Source organism: Pelophylax lessonae (genome assembly GCF_965119305.1).
Source record: "Pelophylax lessonae genome assembly, chromosome: 5".
In the NCBI taxonomy this organism is placed as follows: domain Eukaryota; kingdom Metazoa; phylum Chordata; class Amphibia; order Anura; family Ranidae; genus Pelophylax; species Pelophylax lessonae.
Window position 1 is genome coordinate 26,090,479 of NC_138772.1, and position 26,523 is coordinate 26,117,001.

General features: G+C 42.5%; 1 protein-coding gene across 1 annotated transcript in view; it reads left to right on the forward strand.

Annotated features, from left to right (window-relative positions):
- LOC309555556 (pentraxin fusion protein-like) overlaps positions 1-23,159 on the forward strand; it is a gene marked incomplete at its 3' end in the record, with an annotated part of 59,873 nt that extends 36,714 nt beyond the window's left edge. Inside the window, exon 3 of the mRNA XM_082257619.1 lies at positions 23,009-23,159. Within this exon, the coding sequence (XP_082113745.1) occupies positions 23,009-23,159 (151 nt within the window). The remainder of the gene's footprint in view (positions 1-23,008) is intronic.
- Between the last annotated feature and the right edge of the window lie 3,364 nt (positions 23,160-26,523).

The window sequence follows — 26,523 nt, forward strand, 5'->3', positions numbered from 1 at the left end:
AATAATACATTTATGTACTTGTATTTCTCTCTTTCAAAAAAAAAAAAAAAATCAGGGAAAAAAAAAAGGAGAAAAACTTAAACTGTCATTGGTTTTTTGCCACCAATTTCCAAATCCACCTTGCCTCATGTTGTAGACAAGGTGGTCATAATCACCTCACCTCACGTTCCTCCACCCCAAACTCCCTCATCCATGTCTTTATGGATCTTACTTTGTGCACTGGTACCCAGTTATGTTAGAATAGGAAGGGGTCACCCCCAAACTGTTCCCACAAAGTTGGGAGCATGAAATTGTCCAAAATATCTTGGTATGCTGACGCCTTAAGAGTTCCCTTCACTGGAACTAAGGGGCCAAACCCAACCCCTGAAAAACAACCCCACACCATAATAACTCCTCCACCAAATGATTGGGACCAGTGCACAAAGCAAGGTCCATAAAGACATGGATGAGTGAGCTTGTGGTGAAGGAAGTTGACTGGCCTGCACAGAGTCCTGACCTCAACCCTATAGAACAACTTTGGGATGAATTAGAGTGGAGACTGCGAGCCAGGCCTTTTAGTCCAACATCAGTGCATAACCTTACAAATGCACTTCTGTAAGAACGGTCAAACATTCTCATAGATGAACTCCTAAACCTTGTGGACATTCTTCCCAGAAGAGTTAAAGCTCTTATAGCTGCAAAGGTTGTGCCAACTCAATATTGAACCCTAAGGACTAAGACTGGGATGCCAATAAGTTTCATGTGCGTGTAAAGGCAGGTGTCCCAATATTTTTGGCAATATAATATTCAGTATCTCACAAAAGTGAGCCCCCCCCCCACATTTTTGTAAATATTTTATTTTATCTTTTCATGTGACAACACTGAAGAAATGACACTTTGCTACAATGTAAAGTAGTGAGTGTACAGCTTGTATAACAGTGAAAATTAACTCAACACACAGCCATTAATTTCTAAACCGCAGGCAACAAAAGTGAGTACACCCCTAAGTGAAAACGTCCAAATTGGGGCCAATTAGCCATTTTCCCTCCCCAGTGTCATGTGACTCGTTAGTGTTACAAGGTCTAAGGTGTGAATGGGAAGAACGTGTGTTAAATTCGGTGTTATCGCTGTTACTCTCTCATACTGGTCACTGGAAGTTCAACATGGCACCTCATGGCAAAGAACTCTCTGAGGATCTGAAAAAAAGATTTTTTGCACTACATAAAGAGGGCATAGGCTATAAGAAGATTGCAACGACCCTGAAACTGAGCTGCCACATGGTGGGCAAGACCATACAGAGATTTAACAGGACAGATTCCACTCAGAACAGGCCTCGCCATGGTCGACCAAAGAAGTTGAGTGCACGTGCTCAGCGTCATATTCAGAGGTTGTCTTTGGGAAATAGACTAATGAGTGCTGCCAGAATTGCTGCAGAGGTTGAAGGGGTGGGGGGGTCAGCCTGTCAGTGCTCAGACCATACGCTGCACACTGCATCAAATTGGTCATCATGGCTGTTGTCCCAGAAGGAAGCCTCTTCTAAAGATGATGCACAACAAAGCCCGCAAACAGTTTGCTAAAGACAAGCAGACTAAGGACATGGATTACTGGAATCATGTCTTGTGGTCTGATAAGACCAAGAGAAACGTATTTGATTCTGATGGTTTAACTGCTTGCCGACCGCCGCAAGTACATATACTGCGGTCAGCCCCGGCCAGGCAAAGTGACGTATGGGTACGTCACTAGCCTGTGAGCCAATAGCGGGCAAGCGCGCGCCGCCGGAGGCGCGCTACCGCCCTGGCTCGTTCCCTAACAAGTCCACGCGTGTGACTCACGATCGTCTACTGTGAAGGGAAAAAGGCAGGCGGCTAATGTAGACAATGCCGCCTGTCATTCTCCCCTGTGTAACAGCAGAGACTGGTGCAGGACTCGGATATCTTGAGCAATTTCATGCAGAGTCGAGAAGCAATGCTGCACCTCTACCAGCTCATAGAGGACAGGCATGGCCAGGTTGCTGTTCAGCTTCCAAGCCACTTCTGATGTGCCAGGGTGTTCATGTTGGTGATCGAGGCCAGTTCTGGGCTTGTGCCTCCCAAAATATCCACTGTCCACAAATGAAGACGAGTGGAGTCCATGAAGGTGGGTTTCTACCAGCTACAACCACAAGCAGTACCACTCCTGTAAAATGACATCAAAGGATTAGCCATTTCATCATGACAATTACATCTTACTGCACGCTATCTTGAGTTTTTCTTTCATTCTTTTCTACATCAGGAGTGAAATGACACATTTTGCCACAACTTACACAAACCAGAAATCATTTATGCAAAGATTTGAATGTACATATTGTAATCTTTACCTGTGCAATGTTTTGTCACACATGTTAAAGATAACACGTAATTTTCTAAACAAACACACAGACATTATTTGAAAACCAAATGATGTCTTGACTAGGTATGATCGAACGGTTCGGGTCAACCATGGGTTCGACCCGAACATTGACTGTTCGAGGTTCGGCTGAATTTAGAACTTTTTGCTGAAAAAGTTCGGAATTCGGCAACCAGAACCGACCAAAATGCAATGGGCCAGGAAATGTGCTTTAAAAGCCCATGATTGTACCAGAACCATTAGCAAAAGCCAATTGAGGGGGCAGGAGAATGCTAGGAATGTGATTGGAGTGACTAGGGGGTCCCTAGGCCAATCATTAGTAAATAGGCCCCCCAGTATATAAGATAGCCCCCGCCAAATTCCTAGCATTGTAATTCAGGGACATGGAAGAGAGTGGAAGCAGTTCTGTTAATTTTACTTTAAAAGTGTCATTTAGCAATTATTAGTGTGAGGAAAGGGATATCTAGTGTAGTTAGGGTGCTCTTTTACACTTTAGTTAGATGCAAAAATTTAGTTTCTATAGGGAAAGTGTTAAGTGCCAGGGTAACCGTAATGTAGTGTAGGGTGAACTGACACTGACTGCTATGGCAGGATGACCAAACCCTTCCATATCAGGGTGACCGCTATAGAGAAAAGATAGTTTCTCTGAAGTCACATTCGGTGCAGTAATATGGCTTCTCGCCGGTCAGCTTGCTTTTTGGCTGCAGGCGTTTATAGGGATTTTTTGAGGACATGTTTGGAGTCAGGCATGACATCTGAACATGTGTATAGGGGGTATATATACACACCCATGTATGTATATATACACCTGCACATATATAGGTGTAAAAGGAGCAGAAAACACTACTTGCGCTAATGAAATAATTAACACCAATATAGTTACGCTCCATTCACACCTATATATGTGTATGTGTAAAATACATATACGTGTGTGTGTGTATATATATATATATATATATATATATATATATATATATATATATATATATATATATATATATACACACCTCTATACAGAAGTTCAGATGTTTTGCCTGCCTCCAAGGAACCCAAAAAAATGTCCAAAATAACGCTAGCGCCAAAAAAAATGCCCAGGTATGTTGTTGCAGGCATTTTTTGGGGGTTTTTGGAGGCAGGCAAAACATCTGAACTTGTGTATAGTGGTATATATACACACATACTTATATGTATTTTACACTTACACATATATAGGTGTTATAGGAGCGGAGCCATATTAGTGTAAATGATTTCATTAGCGCAAATATATATTTCTGCTACTATCACACCTATATATGTCTAGGTGTATATATACATATAAGTATGTGTGTATATATACCCATATACACAAGTTCAGATGTGTTGCCTGCCTCCAAAAACCCCCAAAAAATGCCTGCAACAACACACCTGGGCGTTTTTTTTTTTTTTTTGGCGCTAGCGTTTTTTTGGGCATTTTTTTGGGTTCTTTGGAGGCAGGCAAAACATCTGAACTTGTGTATACGGGTATATATACACACATACTTATATGTATATATACACCTAGACATATATAGGTGTGATAGTAGCAGAAATATATGCTTGCGCTAATGAAATAATTAACACTAATATGGCTCCGCTCCTATAACACCTATATATGTGTAAGTGTAAAATACATATAAGTATGTGTGTATATATACCACTATACACAAGTTCAGATGTTTTGCCTGCCTCCAAAAACCCCCAAAAAATGAATGCAACAACACACCTGGGCGTTTTTTTTTTTTTGGCGCTAGCATTTTTTTGGGCATTTTTTGGGGTTCTTTGGAGGCAGGCAAAACATCTGAACTTGTGTATAGTGGTATATATACACACATACTTATTTGTATTTTACACTTACACATATATAGGTGTGATAGGAGCGTAACCATATTAGTGTTAATTATTTCATTAGAGCAAGCATATATTTTGGCTACTATCACACCTATATATGTCTAGGTGTATATATACATATAAGTATGTGTGTATATATATATACCCGTATACACAAGTTCAGATGTTTTGCCTGCCTCAAAAGACCTCAAAAAATGCCCAAAAAAACGCTTGCTACTAAACCGGCAAGGTGTGAAAAGCCACTATCCTGTTCTATAAATGACCTAATACAAACAATCTTTTTTTTATGGTTCTGGACATGCTACAGAGCTGAAACTTCACAGGTACACTTTTTAGACCCCCCAGATACTAAATCCAAAGATTTTTTTTTTTTTTTTTTTTTTGATTTTTTTTAAATTTTTTCAATAATTGTCTCTCTATCAAAAATGACAATTTTTAAGAACTTTTTTTTGTGTGATTAATAGTCCCTGGGGTATGGCCCAGAACCCTAGGCACTTTTTAGGGGCATTTATTGGGTTGTAGGGCTTAAAAATTGTGTTTTTTGATTACTGAAGATCGGGTCCCATTGATTTCAATGGGGTTCTGAAATCCGGGCCAAACTTTCGGGAAGTTCGGATGTTCTGGCCGAATCGAACTTTTGAAAAGTTCGATCATCCCTAGTCTTGACACCCGGTTCACACTGGGGTGACTTGTCTGATGACTTAGTCGTCTGACAAGTGGCACTCCATTGTGTGCAATGGAACCGTTCTAATCAGAGTGACTCAAGTTGCTCCAACTGAGAAAAAGGCTCCTCCACTACATGGGGGAGACGTTGGAGCAGCTATTAGTGCCGGTTCACACTATTGCGATAACAGACATTGCATGTGATTTGGAGCACAATGCTCATAAAATCACATGCAATGTCTGTGTGGTGCAAATTCAGCCATACAGTTTGTCTGGCTGAATTCACAATGCAATCACAGTGAAATCACACAGGACCCTTTTTGTGGTCCACAGCAGAATTGGATCGCATAGTGGTTCACACCAGTGCCATCCGATTCATGTGCGAACTGTCAGATCCCACTGCGATATGCAATCTGATTGGGGGTGTCGCTAATTTGGAATTGACACCCCCAGCAATTCACATATGGCAGTGTGAACTGCCTGTGCTGTGAATGCAATCCAATAACACGCCGTAGATTCGCAGTGTTCCCGCATTGCTATCATGTGAACCCTGACTAATAGCCTGTTTTTTTGGAGTGTTTCTTAACTCCAATCCTTCGGAGACATGAACAGGCCAGGTTTTCTAATTAACTCATATACATCACAGGTGAACGAATTAGCTGCTGTGTTTGCAGTGATAGACATGTGCTCAGCCATCTTATGATCGTGAAACTCATAAATACATGTAGACCACAAGAGCTTGCAGTGTTTATGTATGTATATCTATATATTTATCTAATTTGTTTACTTCTCATATATATTTTTCTAATATAATGTTGAAAAGGGTGAATAAATTTGTGTTTATATAGATATATATTTTTTAAGCTCAATATTTAGCTTGTTTTTTTAGTTCGAAAATATATACATATTATAATATAAATATATACATATACATACATATTGTTGTGCGTTTTATACGTTCGAGAATATTATTCTGATTATTTTAAATTTATTACTAAAAGGCGATGTCTGAACTATCAATAGAATTATGACGCAGTGCTTCCAGCCGATTACGGCAAATGATTTAATAACCAGACTTGTATAAAGTACTCGAAATTTCTACTAGAGTAAAAGTACAAGTGCTCGATCAAAAAGTGACTTGAGTAGAAGTGGAAGTGCTCACAGAAAAAGTTACTTAAGTAGAAGTACTAAAGTATTCAACATTTTTTTTACTTAAGTATTGCAAGTAGTTTTTTTCAAAAAATTTGCTACTTAAGTACTAAAAGTAAAAAGTACCAGTAGTTTTGAAAAAAAAATTCTACTCAAGTACTGAAAGTAGAAGTACAAGTACTGTGTTATGTAGTTATTAAAGAAAGAAGTCAAAAGTTTGAACATCATATTGTTTTTTTTTTTTTTTATAATATTTTTTTACTTGCAAATGTTTTTTATTTTGTAAGACATATGTAGATTAATAACATACAATCTCAGGAAATATTGCATAAGAAAGGTATACAATGTGTCATATACAGAGCCCACTCGGGAAGGGACTTTGTAATGAAAACAATGGCAACAATGCAATACGAGATAGGCATGGTTACTAAAACAGTATTACTAAAACGTCTGAGGATCAGAACAGAATCCCAGCCCGCAAGCAAAGCACAGAAAAATATAACCGTGGACCTCCATGTAAGTTACAAACGCCCTCTGTAAACCAGGAAGGGGAACCCCCCCCTGAATCTTATGAACTGGGGTTGCATATAATCACCCTCTGAAGATATAGGTCCTGAGAGAGGTAGATACCCTATAAGCCACAAGAAAGGAGGAAGTATGGAATATCCGAAAGGAAGAAAAGGAAAGGAAAAGAAGGAAAGAACACAAGAAGAGAAAGGGGATAGGAGAAAGGATGGAGATGCTGGAGTGGATGCAAGAAGGGATCGGGTGGAGAAAATACAAAACACAGACAATTAGGATGAGGGAGGTGAGATGTACAGACGCCAGGGTTCCCATACTGCTTCAAATTCCGCTTGCTTGTCACGGAAGATGCTGACCATCTTCTCCTGGGTCATGATCCAAGAGATTTTGCGTTTGGTCGCCCCCATTGAGACCGAGGGGGACTTCCAAGCCCGAACAAGGTAAGCTTCCCCCCCAACAACATGAAATGCATGAGCTTCAAACTGGTTCTGGGCCCTTTTACACCAGAGCCAAGAAGCAGCGCTACTTCCGGGGTCCTGGGAGCCGGAAGCCCAGTAACTTTGCGGATCAGACTAAACAATTTATTCCAAAAACTACGGATACGCGGGCATTCCCACCAAATATGGAGCAAGGAACCCTGATGTCCGCACTCGCGAAAGCAAAGAGGATCAGTCCCCGGGTACATTCTGGCTAGACGGGTGGGAACAAGGTACCAACGCGTAATAATCTTAACATTAGCTTCAACTAGAGACATATTCAAGATACCTTTAAAAGCCCTCCGGAAAATGGAGTTCCAGGTGTCCGGTTCCCACGATAGCTCCAGATCCCTTTCCCAGGAAAGGGCGTAACCGGGCTTGTCAGGCGAGTCGATCAAAGCCCTGTAAATCAACGAAATACCTCCCCTCTGGACTTGAGCTTGTGCACACCAGCATTCATATGAAGTGGCCCGGGGTTCAACATCTGAACCTGCGACCATAGATGATAGGAAATGTCTAATCTGGTGCAACCTAAATTTTTCTGAGGAAGGCATATCAAGCTTACTCGTACAGTGTGCGACTGACAAGGGGCCCTGAGGTGAGAGGAAGTGTCCTATCCTGAATAGTCCCTTGTTGGTCCTCCATCGAAAAGCCCTTATGTTTAGTCCCGGAACAAAGTCCGGATTGTTAAAAATATGTGTCAGGGGTTTGTGAGCCGAGATAAGTGTAGGATGTGTATATAGTCTATCGCACAGCGCTAATGAGTGAGAGAGGGAAGGTGCCAATACAGGAGGTCTCCTACTTGGAGGAGCCCAAACCAAGTAATCTATGGTGTGATTAGGGACCGATTGTCGTTCCATATCAACCCAATCCGGTCTGCCCCCCATAGCATATACCACCGAGAATTGTGCCAGTTGGGCTGCCTGGTAGTATCTCCAAAGCAGGGGGACCCCTAGGCCCCCCTGTAAGCGGCTTCTGAAGAGGACCCTCCGCGGGAGTCGGGGACCTCTGGTGCCCCAAATAAACTGAACCATCTTGGATTGAAGACTCTGCAATTTTCCTTTAGTTATCTGTATCGGGAGTGATCTAAAAAGGTACAATATCCTGGGGAGAAGGTTCATTTTAACAGAATGAACTCTTCCCAACCAGGAAATGTTCCCTCTGGCCCAAAGTTCCATATCGGTAGACAATTTAGCGAACAGAGGCGGGTAGTTGGCTTGGTTCAAAGAGGAGATGGAGGCGGTCAAATTGACCCCCAGGTACGGGATAGAGGTGGTGGCCCAGGAGAACGGAAATTTTCCCGGAGGGTCTGCAACATTGATTGCGGGAGACTGACGTTCAAGGCTATTGACTTAGAGAGATTTACCTGGAGGCCTGAGATTTTCCCAAACTCATTCAACAGTCGGAGAAGATTGGGACTAGTAATGAGCGGTCTCGAGAGGAAAAGAAGAAGGTCATCAGCGAACAATGCGCACTTGTGTTCTCTACCCCCGCACGAAATCCCTTTAATATCAGGATGGCTTCTGATTGCTATAGCCAGCGTTTCGATGGCCACCGCAAAAATGAGGGGGGACAGTGGACAGCCCTGTCTGGTCCCCCTGTGTATCGGAAACGCGTCCGAATAGTGGCCCTGCAGTTTCACGTGCGCAATAGGAGAAGAGTAGAGGGCTCTTAAGGCGTTTAGGAAAGAGGGGCCAAAACCCCACCTGCTCAAGACATCAAACACATACGGCCATTCAACCATGTCAAAGGCCTTCTGGAGGTCCAAGGAAAGGAGGAAACCCTGTTGGGGTCTCCCTCCATCCCAGGGGGCCCCCAGAAGAGAAATGATGTCCACAGCCCTTCGGATCTGGTCAGGTCCCTGCCTCCCCGGCATGAACCCCACCTGATCTTTGTGAATATAACGGCCTATAAAATCCGCCAACCTATTGGCCAATATTTTCGTCATAATTTTTAAATCGTTATTAATCAGTGAGATTGGTCTATAATTTTTAACGTCAGAAGTATCCTTGCCCGGCTTCGGGATAACCGAAATGTATGCGGTATTGGCCGAAGCCTCTAATTGCTGTTCCTGCCTAAGGGAATTAAAAAAACGCGCCAAATGCGGGGCAAGCACTGGACCAAACGCTTTGTAATAACCCGAGGAAAACCCATCAGGCCCGGGGGCTGAACCTTTTTTCAAATGCTTAATTACCTCTAAGATTTCTAGCTCCGAGATGGGGGATTCCATGGATTTCATATGAGCCTCGGAAATACTAGGTAATGCCAGGCCATCCAGGAAGGCCGTCCTGCCCTGGATGGTCGCTCCCTCACTAGGAGTGTACAACTGAGAGTAGAATTTGTGAAAAGCGGTCATAATTTTTTATGGGTTCTGAGTCATGGATCCATCCGAAGTCTTAATTTTGGAAAAAGCATAGGATCTGGGCCTGGGGGAAAGTTTAGCAGCTAGCCGGGGTCCTATTTTGTCGGTTTGGTAATAGAACTGTGCAGAGGACCAACGTAAACTTTTCTCTGCCCGGGTGGTAAGAGCCATGTTCAGGGCCAGACGACCCGCTTCCAAACACTGTCGCGACGCTAGAGTTGGTTTTTTCTTATGTGCCCTAGACACTTCCCGGAATTCCTTCTCCAGTTTAGCTATATCAATTTGATTTTCCCGCTTAAGTTTCGCCGCCAGCTGGATAAGCTTACCCCGCATGACAGCCTTATGAGCAGCCCACACGGTTTCTGGTGTGACCCCGCTTTGAGCGTTCAAATGAAAGTATTCAGTAATGTCTTTTTCCAGCATATTGCAGAGAGAGGGATTACTGAGCAAAGATTCGTTCAGATGCCACCTGCGCACCCCATCCCGTGATCTAGGGGACAGGAGGTCCAAGATGACCACGGAGTGATCCGAAAGAGGCGATTCCCTAATATTCGCTTTAACGGCCAGAGGGACCTCAGCGGATGACAAGAAAATGTGGTCAATCCTGGCAAATGTGCCATGAGGGGCAGAGAAATGTGTGTATTCCCTGGAGGAAGGGTTGAGTTCCCGCCATATGTCTATCAGACCCAGTGAGTTAAGTTGCTTAGCGATGGTGAGACCACGTTTGGGTGGCCCCAAGACCCTAGGGCGCCTAGGGCTGGACTTGTCCAACATCTTATCAAAAGACATGTTGGAGTCACCCCCAACTATCAAGGTACCCGTTAAATACGGTTCAAGCTTCGCCCACATTCTGGTGAAAAACCTAGCCTGTCCCTGATTGGGGGCATAGTAGGACACAAACGTGTAGGAAATCCCCTCCATTGTCCCTGACACCAGAATGTATCTCCCTTCCGGGTCTCTAACTTCTGATGTGGGGGAGAAGCCCAAGTGTTTAGAAAAGAAAATGCCAACCCCTTTTGTCTTATTAGCTGCGTTAGCCAGGAAGAACTGTGGAAATTTGGAGTGTATGAATTTAGGCAAATAAGTATCAGGGAAGTGGGTTTCCTGGAGCAGGAGCACTTCAAATTTTTGGGAGTGTGCATGTTGAAAATATTTCCGTCTCTTAACTGGGGAATTCATCCCCTGAACATTGTGCGATGCAATTTTTAGAGGAGCCAGAGATGGTTTACTAACCGCCATAAATCCAGAGAGGAGCTATAACGCCAAAGAAGGACCCACCTGAAGTTCCGAGGAGTTCGGGAAGTCGGAGGAACCGGAGCACCATCACAGCAGTCCACCCACCGTCTGAAGAGGAGACAGAGTCCACTCCAGCATCTGAAGAGAAAGCAGACAGATAAGAGAGAGAAAGGCAAAGAAGAAGAGAAAGAGACGGGGAAGAGGAAGACCAACCCAGAGGCCCCTGAGGCATGTAAGCCAGGGGAGCCCCCTCCCCCCCCAGGTCCGGGCCAGGCCCGCCTAGGCCCAGACCATGAGACAAGCAAAAGTTACCTGTCCGCGAAAGTTGCAGACAGACGTCTGACGCCGCCCAGGGCATATTACACTGGACGGGGTCAGAGGGAGGCGCAAAGCTCGCGCCCCAGACCTACCCGGCCCCAACCCAAATGCTATGATAACGAACATAAACTTAAATACAACATTGTGGTGAGAACCAGGGCCAACCATCTGACCCAAACCCCCCACCCTCCAAACATGTATGTCATTCCGGATGATGAATCAAGGAGTGATGAATCCCTCTACTTCCTCTGGGAGGTGGTGGAAGGACCCGGGCAGAGGCTATACCAACCCAACGGGCGTCAGCCAACAAAACCATGTGACCCCTAGCTCGTCCACCAACCCCCCAAAGCAAAAATTTGACTCCCACCGCAAGGATGAGGTATGGGGGATATCGAGCAAGAAAAGAGCCGTACAGCAAGATTTCAATGTACGGCCAACCTGTAAAAAAAAAAAAAAAAAAATAGCAACAGATAGCAAGAATTTAACCAACTTAACACACCCGGCCTGATCCCAGGCCTGAAATTAACTGGGAACAGAGTTCAAAAAAGAGTCCAAGGAGTCCCCTATCTGAGAAAAAAAAAAAAATGAAAACATTTCTCAGAGAGAGGAGGTGGAAGAAAAATTTGGAACACAAAAAAAAGGGTCTGGAAAGCAGTTCAGGTGACATGCGAGTCCTTGGATCGCTTAGATTGCTTCTTCACCCACGCCTGGGCAATGGGGCTGGCTGGAGAAGGCCTTTTGGATGGGCCAGCTGGAGCTGGGGATGTAGAACGTGAAAGTTCCAGGGAGATGATGCCCAATTGTAGAAGGAGTTTTTCGCCTTCCTGAATGCTAGAGAAACCAAGTGTCTTACTCTTGTAGGCGAAAGAAAGACGAAATGGGAACGACCACCAGTACTTGATTGCCTTTTGGGTTAAAGCATGTAGAAGCGGTTTAAGAGAACGCCTTTTCTGGATCGTCAGGGGCGATAAGTCCGCGAATATTTGGACCGGGTGTCCTTGAATTTCCAGACGATCAGAGGACCTGGCCAGTCGCATGACTTCTTCCTTCACTTTATAAAAGTGTGGCTTTACCACAATGTCCCTGGGGAGATTATCCGTCCGGGGTGCTTGAAGGGCCCTGTGTGCCCTGTCTAACTCCAGCCTATGTGCTGGGATGTTGGGAATCAGGGAGGCAATAAATCCTTGGACAGCGTCATGGACATCCTGAACTGCTTCAGGCAATCCTCTAATGCGAAAGTTGTAACGCCGTGAGCGATTTTCAAGGTCATCAATTTTGGAAATGGCGGTTTCCAGGCGATTTGTTAGATCCTGAATGCGGTCAGTGTTTTGGTTCGTCCTGGAGACTGTTTGGTCCATCTTGGACTCCATGATTTCAATTCTGGAACCCAGGTTTTGTAGGTCTGCTTGAATGGTGTGTGTGATTTGGCTTGCTGTCTGCGCTAAGCCATCAGACAGCATCTTAGAGAAGGCCGACATCATAGCATGAAAGTCCAAAGAGTGAGCAGGGGGAGTAAGCTCAGAGAGGCTGGATACTGAGGGGCTGCACTGTAGGCCTCGGACTGGGGTGTGGAGTAAATCCCCTAGGGTGTGCCTGATGAGCGACTCTGTGGAGGCAGGGGATGGGACCGCGATGATGCTGGTACTCACTGCGCCTTCCGGGAGTGCATGGGGGGTTGGGAGACCCCCTCCGTCGCTGTCCTCCATCCCCTCCGTCCCGGGATCTCGATCCTCCGGCGCGGGCGGCGCCATCTTGTGTAGGCCTGGAGCCTCCGCTCCGAAGCCTGGGTTGCGGGAGAGATCCCTGCGGACCGTCCCCGAGGCCATAGAACTGATCCTTGGTGTGCCCCGAGTTGGATGGTGGGGTCCTGTGTCGGCTGCGCTGCTCAATGTGGCTGTATGGGGCCGGATGGTCTGGGGCGAGACGGAGCCTCTGAGCTAAGCGGCCATCTCCGTTGCTCCGCGCATGCGCACTGAGAAGATATCACTTATGTTTCATCGATTGTAATTCATTTATTTGGAATGCAATTTAGAGGCATAGGTAAGTCTGTGAGGACGTTATGATCTCTCAGGGTGAAGCTTGTCAGAATTTCTGCTTGCTCAGAAATGATATTGAATGAGATCAGGAAGGCAAATTGTAAAAGTGGATTGAGGAGAGAGGGATCCACTGTTTAGGATAGATTGTAGCTGAGGCAGAAAGCAGGATAGGCTGGGCTTGAGCAAGTGAAGGATGGCAAAAAGTGAAGAATTCAGTGCCTACCCAGTCCACCGTGATATATGGATTGTCCCTTTAGGAAAAGTCCTGGATGCAGTGTCTGCTAGGCCTCAAACCTGTCTGCCTCCCTGCAGCGTGTATTTCGGACCAAAAAGCAGGATGAAGGTTCCAGGGAGGATCAGATTAGCTGTGGGTACACCGACTCTCCACCCAGGTGATCCTGGGAGCCGGATGGCTGCAGATTGGGGAGTAAGGTAGGCGATGGTCCTCTCTTGCCGATCCTGCTCAAACCCCTCTTTTGTAATCAACCCCGCAAAATATAGGCATCGGCCGATACCTATGCTCCCATAGGGCAGCTGGGGCGAGTGATGGGGCTCAGGATGATGTCCGGCAGCAAGATTATGGTGGATTGCCTTAGGCCTAAATAGGCCGCGATTGTAAATCCACTCCTGGTGGCTCGATTTTGAAAATAATAGGATGATCGTGTCCCCCAGTGTCCTGAGAGGCTGGATGGGGCAAAGATGCACTGCTAAGGTCCGTATTTAGAGAGGATTGCCGCGGATTAGCTATGCGATCGGCGGCGCTCCTCTCCAGTCCGCTTCCAGCCTACTCTGCAAATTTTTACTGATCAGGTCCCCTGGGTGATAGAGTGGGCGGTATTGAGGGTAGATTGTCCTCTGGAGAGGGGATGGAGAGCGGATGCGGCCGGATACTTCTTTAGGAAAGGCCGAGGCTTTTCCTGCGAGTAGGCCGCGGCTGGATGGCTGTGTTCGGCGGCTTTTTCGCTGTAAATTTTAGGTTTATCTGGTCCCCAGGGGTTAGGGTAGTTGATGTGAGTGGCGGATTCTCCTCTAGAGAGGGGATAGAGAGAGGATTGCGGTGGATTATTGCAAGGAGCCGGCGGAGCTCTTCTCCTAGACGTTCGCCATGTTCCTCATCCGGCCACGCCCCCCCCCATCATATTGGTTTTTATTATTTCAAATGATTTATTCAAATGATTAACCTGTGTTTGTTAGTTTCTTGATGCACTTTAAGCGCTGTAGCACCATTTATTTGTTTGTTTCATATTTTCTTTTTATTGGAAAGATTTGGTATAGCAGCTTTTATTATACACAGCCTTTATTTTCGTATGCGCTGATTTACAAATTACATTATACACATTTTTTTGAGCTTTATGCAACCTGCCATCTACTGTTCTGGCAGTGGTATTTTTTTTAAAAGTAACGAGTAACTATGCAGCACAAAAAAAAATACTTGAGTAGAAGTATCGAAATCATCGAAAAAATGTAGTGAAGTAAAAGTAGAAGTAGGAGAAAAAAATTCTACTCTAGGAAAGTACCGCATTTCGGTACTTAAGTACAGTACTTAAGTAGTTCTACTTCGTTACTATACATCTCTGTTAATAACTAAGAAAAACCCAATCAATTTTGTTCAGACACTCATAGTATACCACGCAATTTTCCCGAGTTCTTTTTTTATCGATTAATTTATTTTTAAAAGCATATACCAATCTTAGTGAAACAGTCTACAGTAGGGAATATATATATATATATATATATATATATATAAGAATATTTATTCGCAAGACATATTTTCACCATAAATGATCATACTTGAGTGACATAAAGAGGTAACCTTACATAAAATACAGACTTAAAACGATAAATGCAATGTGATATTTAGCTAAACGATGAAAGTAAAATAAAACAAGATTACGTTTTTCCCAGATGTAGTATGAACCATAAATGAATGTTCTATATAATCAGACCACAATTGTCTGCGAATCACACGGCCGAAAGTCATTCCACTGCAGATGAAGTGAGAATAAGCCATGCAAAACGGAAGACGTAAAATCGCAAATAATGTGCTTAATCTGATATTAAAAAATGTTATAAAAACAAAAATCATCTCTTTAGAGAAAAATCTACATATGGTTTATACGGCTGGGATTGTACTTTCGTTACCCTTTAAATATGAAATGTAAAACATTTAAGGAAGTACATAAACAATATTGAATAATAATCAAATAACAGCAAGGCATAATTACCATATTTAAAATGGCCGCTAGTTTAGAATGGTAGTTACCAGGTTCCTTAAGATGGCTGCATTTCCAAGATGGTGGCCAATTAGGGAGGAGCTTCGTTTGGCGTCCCTCAAAGGTTCAGATACATGGTGGACCAAGATGGCGTCTGTGTAGATGAGTCTGTGCATGGTTGTAGTAGTGTGTATGTTGTAAGTGTGATGTATATTGGGCAAAATGTGATGTCCCTTGTGTCTCTCTCATCTGGGCTTTTATATGGTATAGAACAAAGGACTATTAAAATTACCATAAGTTAAACCCAGAGGGAGTAACATGATCATCATTGGTTGGAACATCTTATTCATTAACTGGTGATGTCATAGGGTGACACCTCTTGGTCAACCAGTATATTAAAATTAAATAAGATTTCTCCATTTAAGACTATTATAAAACAACATAATAATTTATCCATGCTCTCATCCTCTATACATGTCCATCTAATATCCACCATGAAGTAAAGATTGGACCTGGTAATACCATTGAATTAAGAATATTACTAATACAATATATATATATTGATTGGAAATTGCTGATTTACCCATATACTTTACATTTAGTAGCAGTAAGAATTATATAGATACATATACAGTTATATATATATTGATACATAACAGCTTGTATATGTAGACTTTTCTACACATGGGTTATTTCCGATCAGAATATTATCCCTTAAGGGGTTATTATGTTAACAACAGTACATTCATGATTTGGGACTGGATTATAAAATATGGGCGAAATTTCTGACCATTTGACACTACTATATGATATAATGTATTTCTCAATAGGAGATTGTCATAACATCATAGTTCCATAACACCTTTTGTATATGATGGGGCAGAGATGTTGTGTCAGCTTATGATTATATGAAATTCATTTGAAGATATATTCCTCATCAGTCTGTCTCTTTTATATCATTTAATTTTCAATGGACAATTGTCTGTATGACACAATCTTGACCCATGTAAGTGTATGGGAATGTATTACCAATTCTAGTCTTTGTCCAGGCAGTTTTGTTTGTTTTCTCAGGGTTTAGACAATAGTTTATCTGCTGGTGGATGGTTGAACACAGGTGTTATCCTGAATTTGAGTTTCGCCCACTGTGTGATACAAACGTATAATGGCCAGCACATAAAATTTTATGATCCCTCTGGCTTTTCTTGTTTCATGACTAGGGAAAGAATGTCTTATGTAAACCTTCCCCCCTAAAGGCCGTTCCATCTGTGATAAGCAATTTAGTTACCTGTCATTCCAAGCATTGTATTCAAAAGTTTGTCAAACACAATTACCTCTTTGGGCAGATGACATAGCTTCTCATCTCAAAGTACATGTAAATAAAGCCATCTCAACAATGGACGCAATGTGTGTTTCAAACTGAATGGGTTTTGCTCAAACTGTAACAAGGTCAATTGAGGCCTCAAAGTTCACAATTCTTGACCTGTAATAATAATAATGTATTTCTATTTCGTACTGAAAGTCTAACAATATACATATACATATATACATATACATACACATACATATACATATATATATATACATATACACACACACATATATATATATATATATATATATACACATACATACACTGTAAGGGGTTGGCTTGGTAGCGGGTGTGGGTGACCCCTTGGGTGGGTTCGCTACACAGAGAGACAGCCGAGGAGTGGTTGAAAACAACGGTCTATGGTTTATTCTTCCAATTTGCTGGAAACAAGTGCAAGCATCCAAACAGCATAAATCAAACAAAACATAAAATAAACCCTGGCCACTTGGGGCATCTACCTTAACAACACAGGAACCTACCTATGGAGTCTGTCACAACCTACTGCTTGGCAGACACTGCTGGACACTGCTGGTCATACAGCAGTAAACCAATAGTGTATTTGTTTTTCTTTTCACACAGAAAAAGTCAGCACCACCTCACCTTCAGAAGTCTTTCTCAGCTCACTGCTCTCCTTAACGCAAAAAGCCTCAGGATGCAGCAATCAGTAGTCATCCTCTGGATAACTTATAGAAGCCTTAATTGCCTCATTCTGAATAGCTGAAGCTTTCCAACGTCCTTAAACCTTTCTGGCTACCTCCGCAGCCGACACCTGATAGTAATTGGTGAATTGTCTAAACAAGGCAGAAATGTATCTCCCGTCTGTGACAACACCCACAGATTTACCTGACTTCCTGTCACAATACACATATATATATATATATATACACATACATATATATATATATACACATACACACACACACACACACACACACATTATATATATATATACAGTGCCTTGCGAAAGTCTTTGGCCCCCTTGAACTTTGCGACCTTTTGCCACATTTCAGGCTTCAAACATAAAAATATAAAACTGTAATTTTTTGTGAAGAATCAACAACAAGTGGGACACAATCATGAAGTGGAAAAGAATTTATTTGATATTTCAAACTTTGTTAACAAATAAAAAACTGAAAAATGGGGCGTGAAAAGTTATTCAGCCCCTTTACTTTGAGTGCAGCAAACTCTCTCCAGAAGTTCAGTGAGGATCACTGAATGATCCAATGTTGATCTAAATTACTAATGATGATAAATAGAATCCACCTGTGTGTAATCAAGTCTCCGTATGAATGCAACTGCATTGTGATAGTCTCAGAGGTCCGTTTAAAGCGCAGAGAGCATCATGAAGAACAAGGAACACACCAGGCAGGTCCGAGATACTGTTGGAGAAGTTTAAAGCCAGATTTGGATACAAAAATATTTCCCAAGCTTTAAACATCCCAAGGAGCACTGTGCAAGCGATAATTTTGAAATGGAAGGAGTATCAGACCACTGCAAATCTACGAAGACCTGGCCGTCCCTCTAAACTTTCAGCTCATACAAGGAGAAGACTGATCAGAGATGCAGCCAAGAGGCCCATGATCACTCTGGATGAACTGCAGAGATCTACAGCTGAGGTGGGAGACTCTGTCCATAGGACAACAATCAGTCGTATACTGCACAAATCTGGCCTTTATGGAAGAGTGGCAAAAAGAAAGCCATTTCTTAAAGATATCCATAAAAAGTGTCATTTAAAGTTTGCCACAAGCCACCTGGGAGACACGCCAAACATGTGGAAGAAGGTGCTCTGGTCAGATGAAACCAAAATCAAACTTTTTGGCAACAATGCAAAACGTTACATTTGGCGTAAAAGCAACACAGCTCATCACCCTGAACACACCATCCCCACTGTCAAACATGGTGGTGGCAGCATCATGGTTTGGGCCTGCTTTTCTTCAGCAGGGACAGGGAAGATGGTTAAAATTGATGGGAAGATGGATGGAACCAAATACAGGACCATTCTGATAGAAAACCTGATGGAGTCTGCAAAAGACCTGAGACTGGGACGGAGATTTGTCTTCCAACAAGACAATAATCCAAAACATAAAGCAAAATCTACAATGGAATGGTTCACAAATAAACATATCCAGGTGTTAGAATGGCCAAGTCAAAGTCCAGACCTGAATCCAATTGAGAATCTGTGGAAAGAACTGAAAACTGCTGTTCACAAACGCTCTCCATCGAACCTCACTGAGCTTGAGCTGTTTTGCAAGGAGGAATGGGCAAACATTTCAGTCTCTCGATGTGAAAAACTGATAGAGAAATACCCCAAGCGACTTACAGCTGTAATCACAGCAAAAGGTGGCGCTACAAAGTATTAACTTTTTCAGTTTTTTATTTGTTAAATAAGTTTGAAATATCCAATAAATTTCGTTCCACTTCATGATTGTGTCCCACTTGTTGTTGATTCTTCACAAAAAATTACAGTTTTATATCTTTAGGTTTGAATCCTGAAATGTGGCAAAAGGTCGCAAAGTTCAAGGGGGCCAAATACTTTTGCAAGGCACTGTACATCATATATACACATTATATATATATATATATATATATATATATATATATATATCCCTAACTGAGAGACATCCCACATTCTTATGTGTACATTTTCACACACACAGCCTACCTTGCAGATAAACGCCACCACCTCTGCAGTGTACAGGGAAGGAGCCATGGTTCTCCGGATTCTGAGAGGAGCTGTACAGCTTCCTGAAACCTGTGCACCTTCTCACAATGTCGTTTCAAGTTTCCCCAATTTGCGAATGTGAGCTTGCGTGCACCCTGTATGCGAACGCAAGTTTGCGATCAAGCGGAAACAATTGCAAAATACACAATGCATGTCCAAGATACAGATGTACATTACACCAAACGCATCTAACAGACACAATATCATTGAATACATAGAAAAATAAAAATAAACATTTGGGTAGACCATAAATCAGTTTTATTGAACACATAATAAATTAGTTTAGCAGACATTTTAAACACCACCACCATCAATAATTATTCAAAGCACAGTGCACAGCTAAAACTATTTAGATATGACAATTTTTTAAGACAGTATACAAGCCTCAAGCAATAATAGCTTGAGATATTTTCGCAAATAAACTACTTACAAGTACAGCAATAGTAAATACATAAAACATACATGAACAAAGAGACAGTAAGATTAATATACATGTACAGATTGACAATACAAAACACAATTTTACCAAAAATAACAAACCTCTACAGAGGGTCAAGTATTCATTCCCCCAAATACAGCCCTGTGGTATGTGTCATTAGACATGACAGGCAACGCAGCCAACACCCCCCAAAAAAAAAAAAACATATTGGACCTTTTTGCAGCCCAAGACATCCATGATGTCTCACAGCTTTTTATAAAATAGCTCAGACAACACACACCCAGTAAAGGGAACACCCAGCAGACCAATTAACTGTGAGTGTCCTGGACTAAAAGCAACACAAGTGCAACTGCAATTTAGAGTGGGATGTGCTAACAGGGATCAATTGCAAAGGTTTGTAGCATGCGTGGTTTATCTACAAATTGCCGAATATGGCAAAGTCTTTGAGCATGCTCAGTAGATCTGAAATGGCAATTGGCGAGAGAGAGCTATATCTGAACACCCGGGAACTTTATTGTGGTTGCCAAAACAGTTGCATATATATATATACACTGTATATACCAAAAGAAATGACATATATATGGAACTATCAAAACTATTGAAACATCAAAAAAAATTGAATATATAAATATATCTATATCTATATATGTGTATATAATGTTTTTGTTCATATATATAAACATCAAAAAATTGAAAATAAAATACAAATAGATCTATATATATATGTATGTATGTGTGTATGTATGTATGTATGTATGTGTGTATGTATGTATTTACACATATACACATACACACACAAACACACACACACCCCACAAAATGTTACCATCAATAGTTTTGACATTGTTTAGGACACAGGCATTTGCATCCCCAAACTCTTCATGGAAACCCCCCCAAATAATAAACAAAAAAAAAATATTGATCTATCTATCTATCTATCTATCTATCTATCTATCTATCTATCTATCTATCTATCTATCTATCTATCTATCTATCTATCTATCTATCTATCTATCTATCTATCTATCTATCTATCTATCTATCTATCTATCTATCTATCTATCTATCTATCTATCTATCTATCTATCTATCTATCTATCTATCTATCTATCTATCTATCTATCTATCTATCTATCTATCGATATAGTTCTGGCTATATATATAGAAATATATATATTGAGAGCTATATATATATTTCTATTTGGACAAAATGTTCCAAAAAATACAGTTAGGGGGTGCAGCTGCACTACAAAATGTGCAAAGATGCAAAGGGTTGGGCATGTGTATGTGAACCCCAGAACGTTGTAGTTTAAATTATAAAATGTTAATATATACATAGGCGTGCGCACAGGGTGTGCCGGGTGTGCCTGGGCACACCCTAATCACCTAGGGCACATTAGCATTATCGCTCTGTTTGCCAGTGAGGAGATGGGAAAGATCTCCCTCGGACCTGCTCTGCCATAACAGAAGTGCCACACACTTCTATTTCACTTTGCCAGCAGGGAGAGTAGTGTACCGGGGCCATATACATGTAGGCAAACACATGCATGTGTATTTAAACTTTGGGGTGCACACCCTAATGCAATAGGCTGCGCACACCTATGAATATATATATATATATATAAATCCATATGTCTTTAGACAAATACATATATGTATGGTGAAAATAAGATAGTTCTCAATTTGGGGGGGTGTTCATATTGCTTGGTATACATTCATATTTACACAATTAAGATTTGTTGCCTAGCAATTGTTAGGAGTATGAACTGTGTGCAGTGACAACATGCAACTTTATCTCTTTCGCCAGTGATCGCCAGTTTACATGGTCGAAAACGCGATTTTGACATGCCAATTCACTATATCGCGGGCTAACATTTTGAAAAACGTAAAACATTTTAGGCAAGGTTGGCGTTGAGCATGCGCACATGTGTCCTCTCCCAGCTCTGGACTTCAGGAGCTAGTTTTGTAATTTACACTTTTGAAGAAATCTCTCTTTGTATTTCACTTTTTGACACAGTTTAAAAGCCAATGATCTCCAAATGATATACCCCAGCTCCCACAGTCCTTTGTGCTTTTTTGGGTTCTTAAACAATGTTTTTGGAAAAAACAGTCAAGCTTTTAGCTGGCCTGTTTTTAACTCTCGCCCTGACGTTATTGGATCTTAGTGAATTTGACATTAGGCATTATTTTCCGCCGGCAGTACAGTGAATTACGATTTCAAACGTTAAAATTCGCCATAGCGCCAAAAGGCTGGCGAAGGCAAAATAGCGGTACAGTGCATTAGGCCCTTAGTGTCAGATTTGTCCGCCGCAATGTCGCAGTCCCATTAAAAATTGCTAATCACCGCCATTACTAGAAAAAAAAATAAAAAAGTAAAAATTCCATAAATCTATGTAGACGTGATCATTTTTGCGCAAACCAACCAATATACGCTTATTGGGATTTCTTTTTACCAAAAATATGTAGCAGAATACATATTGGCCTAAATTGATGAAGAAATTCGATTTTTACATTTTTTTATTGGATATGTTTTGTAGCAGAAAGTAAAAAATATTGTTTTTTTTTTTCAAAACTGTATTTTTTTTGTTTATAGCACAAAAAATAAAAACCACACAGGTGATCAAATACCACAAAAAGAAAGCTCTATTTGTGGGGAAAAAAAGGCGATCAATTTTATTTGGATACAGCGTTGCACGACCGTGCAATTGTCAGTTAAAGTAACGCAGTGACATATCGCACTTGTTGGGATTTTTTTTAACCAAAAACAAGTAGCAGAATACAAATTGGCCTAAAATGATGAAAAAGTTTTATTTTTAATTTTTTTTATATTGGGAATGTTATATAGCAGAAAATAAAAAATATTGTTTTTTTCCAGAATTGTCGCTCTTTTCTCATTTATAGCGCAAACAATAAAAATCGCAGAGGTGATCAAATGCCACCAAAAGAAAGCTCTATTTGTGGGGAAAAAAGGACATCAATTTTTTTTTGGGTACAGTGTCGTACGACCGTGCAATTGTCAGTTAAAATAACGCAGTGCAAATCGCAAAAAAAGGCCTGGTCATTAAGGGGGAAAAACCTTTTGGGGCTAAGTGGTTACCAGCAATACTAAGTCAGTCCCACAGAAACCACACTGCTTATTTCTAGTTGTTGTACATTTTTGTGCTTTATTAGGCCACATAGCAATGCATTTTTTCTTTGGGCCCCTTAAATCTCCCCATGTTGCAGTTTGGAAGTTTCTGTATCATTGTGTTGGTCCTCATTTGTCCTCCACAGGTGCGGGAATATCTGCGATGTTATTAATCCTACAACAACTTACTGCTGCAATGGAATGGAGGGTCTATATGTCAGCGTGGTGATCCCGGGGCGCGAGGAATGTCTGACCCTGTGCGAGTTGGAGGTCTATGGTGACCCGGTGACTCCATAGCCGGATGTCTGCAAGTAAACCCGACAGAAGGAATAGTAAAGTCCATCATCAAATTTCATGTCCATCCTGAAGACCCAGAATAATGGACACTTCTATGTTTCCCTATATAGCTGGAGGAGTTCCTCTTCTGTTCTACACCTTCTAGTTGTGACTGTAGAAATAACTGATAAATATCTGTCAGGATTTCCTTTTCATTTTACCTAAAAATGATGTGAGCTTACCTGAGCCAATAAAGTTTCTTTTATTCAATTTTAATTTTTCTGTGTTGTCTCTTTGCTCTTTTTATCTATATTTTTCTTCAGGTTTATTATAATGGAGTTTGATGGGAGAAATAGAAAACGTGGGACAAATCATAATTTGAAAATTTAGATGCATCCGATTTTCCAAAAACTGAAAATTAGTCAGCCCTGGATGGTTTTCATAACACTTGTGCAGAAAGAGCAAGCCTAAAAGCTTTTATATATTTAGTCTTGCTGGGATGGGAATGGATATATTGGTTAACCCTTATTTGATAATAAAATTAAAATACATTTCAATAAAAAACCCCCAATGGGGCTTACAAAAAAATTGTAAAAAAAAATAAAAAATAAAAAATAAAAATGATTGTAAAGAAAAAATAGTGGAAAAAAATAATAAAAAAACGAAATGGTAAGTATACACATTATATATATATATATATATATATATATATATATATATATATATATATATATATATATATATATATATATATATAAATAAACTGCTGACACCAATCTCTACCCTAGTGACACTGTGAATTGCCCTACTTCTACAGTATCTCACAAAAGTGAATACACTCCTCACATTTTTGTAAATATTTTATTATATCTTTTCATTTGACAACTAGAGTTGAGCGGACACCTGGATGTCCGTGTTCGGCGGGTTCGGCCGAACTTTAAAAAAAAGTCCGGGTCCGTGTCCCGGACTTTTGCCGAACTTTTCCCGGACATCGAACCCCATTGAAGTCAATGGGGACCCGAACTTTAAGGCACTAAAATGGCTCTAAAACACCAATGGAAAGGGCTAGAGTGCTGCAAATGGCAGCAAAACGTAGTTAAGAGCATGGCAAGTGCTCTGCAAACAAATGTGGATAGGGAAATAACTTAAAACAACAAAAAAAAAAACAGAAAAATAAAACAATGTTCTTCATCTCTGAAGGACGAGGCCCATATGGAGTAGGAGGGAGGTTGAAGTGGTGGTGGATGTGGCGGTGTCATAGGCGTGCGCACAGGGTGTGCCGGGTGTACCTGGGCACACCCTAATCACCTAGGGCACATAGCATTATCGCTCTGTTTGCCAGTGAGGAGATGGGAAAGATCTCCCTCGGACCTGCTCTGCTCTAATTCACTTTGCCAGCAGGGAGAGTAATGTATCGGGGCCATGTACATGTAGGCAAACACATGCATGTGTATTTAAACTTTGGGGTGCACACCCTAATGCAATAGGCTGCGCACACCTATGGGTGGTGTAGGTGGAAGCGGCGGTGGAGGAGGACCAGGGCCGGATTAAGAGCATCATGGGCTTGGTACTGAAGATTTTGAAGGGCCTTAAGGGCCGTGCCTTGGCATGCACCCAGAGGAGGAAGGGTGCAGCCATGCATGCCTAATTCCACATGGGATGCTGTCTCTGAAGCCCATAAACACATCCATGCATCGGCAACTGTCCCTCCTTGTCCGGCCTTCGTGCTGTGTGGGGAGGTTCTGAGGGAGCTGCCTGAGGAAGCGAGCATAGAAGCCAGACTTCTGTGTTTACAAGTGACAGAAGAGCGGTAACAGTGAATATGGCCAACCTGGGGCCTATATAAAGGTAGGGGCCTGGAGCTGCAGCTCCAATAGCCCCTACGTTAATCTGGCCCTGAGGAGGATGAGGTAGCCAACACTGCTTCTTTTCACAAATTTTAAATGAGGGTACACCCCAAAAGAGTGAGAAAGAGCAAAAATGGAAGAATGGCTGGGTAAGGTCGGTATCCATCGCTATTCTGCACAAGGTACGGAAAAGTACCGTGGGATCCATGCCTGGTTCATTTTAATGAACGTGAGCTTGTCCACATTGTCTCTGGACAGGCGGCTGCGCTTGTCTGTGATAACGCCCCCAGCCGTGCTAAATACACGTTCAGATAATACACTGGCTGCAGGGCACGCCAGCACCTCCAAGGCGTAAAGGGCAAACTCAGGGCATGTGCCCAACTTGGAGACCCAGAAGTTGAAGGGGGCAGACCCCTCATTCAGTACGTCTAGGCGTGTGCACACATACTGCTCCACCACGTTGGTGAAATGCTGCCTCCTGCTAAGACGTTCCATCTTAGCTGCTGGTGCTGCTGTTTGTTGTGGCGTGCTGACAAAGCTTTTCCACATTTCGGCCATGCTAACCCTGCCTTCTGAGGTGCTGGCGGTGCCCTGGTTGCATTGGCGACCTCTTCCTCCTCCTCCTCCTCCTCTGCCTTGTGCTTCCACTGTGGCCCCGCTGTCAGGTGGGAATGCCAGCAGCATGGCGTCTACCAGCGTGCGCTTGTACTCGCGCATCTTGCGATCGCGCTCCAGTGAGTGAATTAAGGACGGTACGTTGTCCTTGTAACGGGGATCCAGCAGATCCCTGTTACAGTAATCAGTACAAGTTAGAATGTGGGCAACTCGGCGGTCGTTGTGGAGACACTGCAGCATGTAATCGCTCATGTGTGCCAGGCTGCCCAGAGGCAACGAAAGGCTGTCCTCTGTGGGAGATGTACCGTCCGTGTCCTCTGTATCCCCCCAGCCACGCACCAGTGATGGCCATGAGCTGGCCTGGGTGCCACCCTGCTGTGAACATGCTTCCATCTCCTTATTCAGCTCCTCATCCTCCTCATCCTCCAGAACTGTGCCCCTGCTGGACAATTGTGTCCCTGGCGTTTGTGTGTGCAGGAACCCACCCTCGGAGCCCCTTGCGAATGACTGCCCTGAAAGCCTTGGAAATGTTACCTCTTCATCCTCCTCCTCCTCCTCATCCTGTGCCACATCCTCTTCCATCATCGCCCGAATTGTTTTTTCAAGGAGGCATAGAAGTGGGATAGTTAAGCTGAGAATGGCGTCATCGGCACTGGCCATGTTGGTGGAGTACTCAAAACAGCGCAACAAGGCACACAGGTCTCGCATGGAGGCCCAGTTATTGGTGGTGAAGTGGTGCTGTTCCGCAGAGCGACTCACGTGTGCGTGCTGCAGCTGAAACTCCACTATGGCCTGCTGCTGCTCGCACAGTCTTTGCAGCATGTGCAAGGTGGAGTTCCACCTTGTGGGCACGTCACATATGAGGCGGTGAGCGGGAAGGCCGAAGTTACGCTGCAGCGCTGACAGGCGAGCAGCAGCAGGGT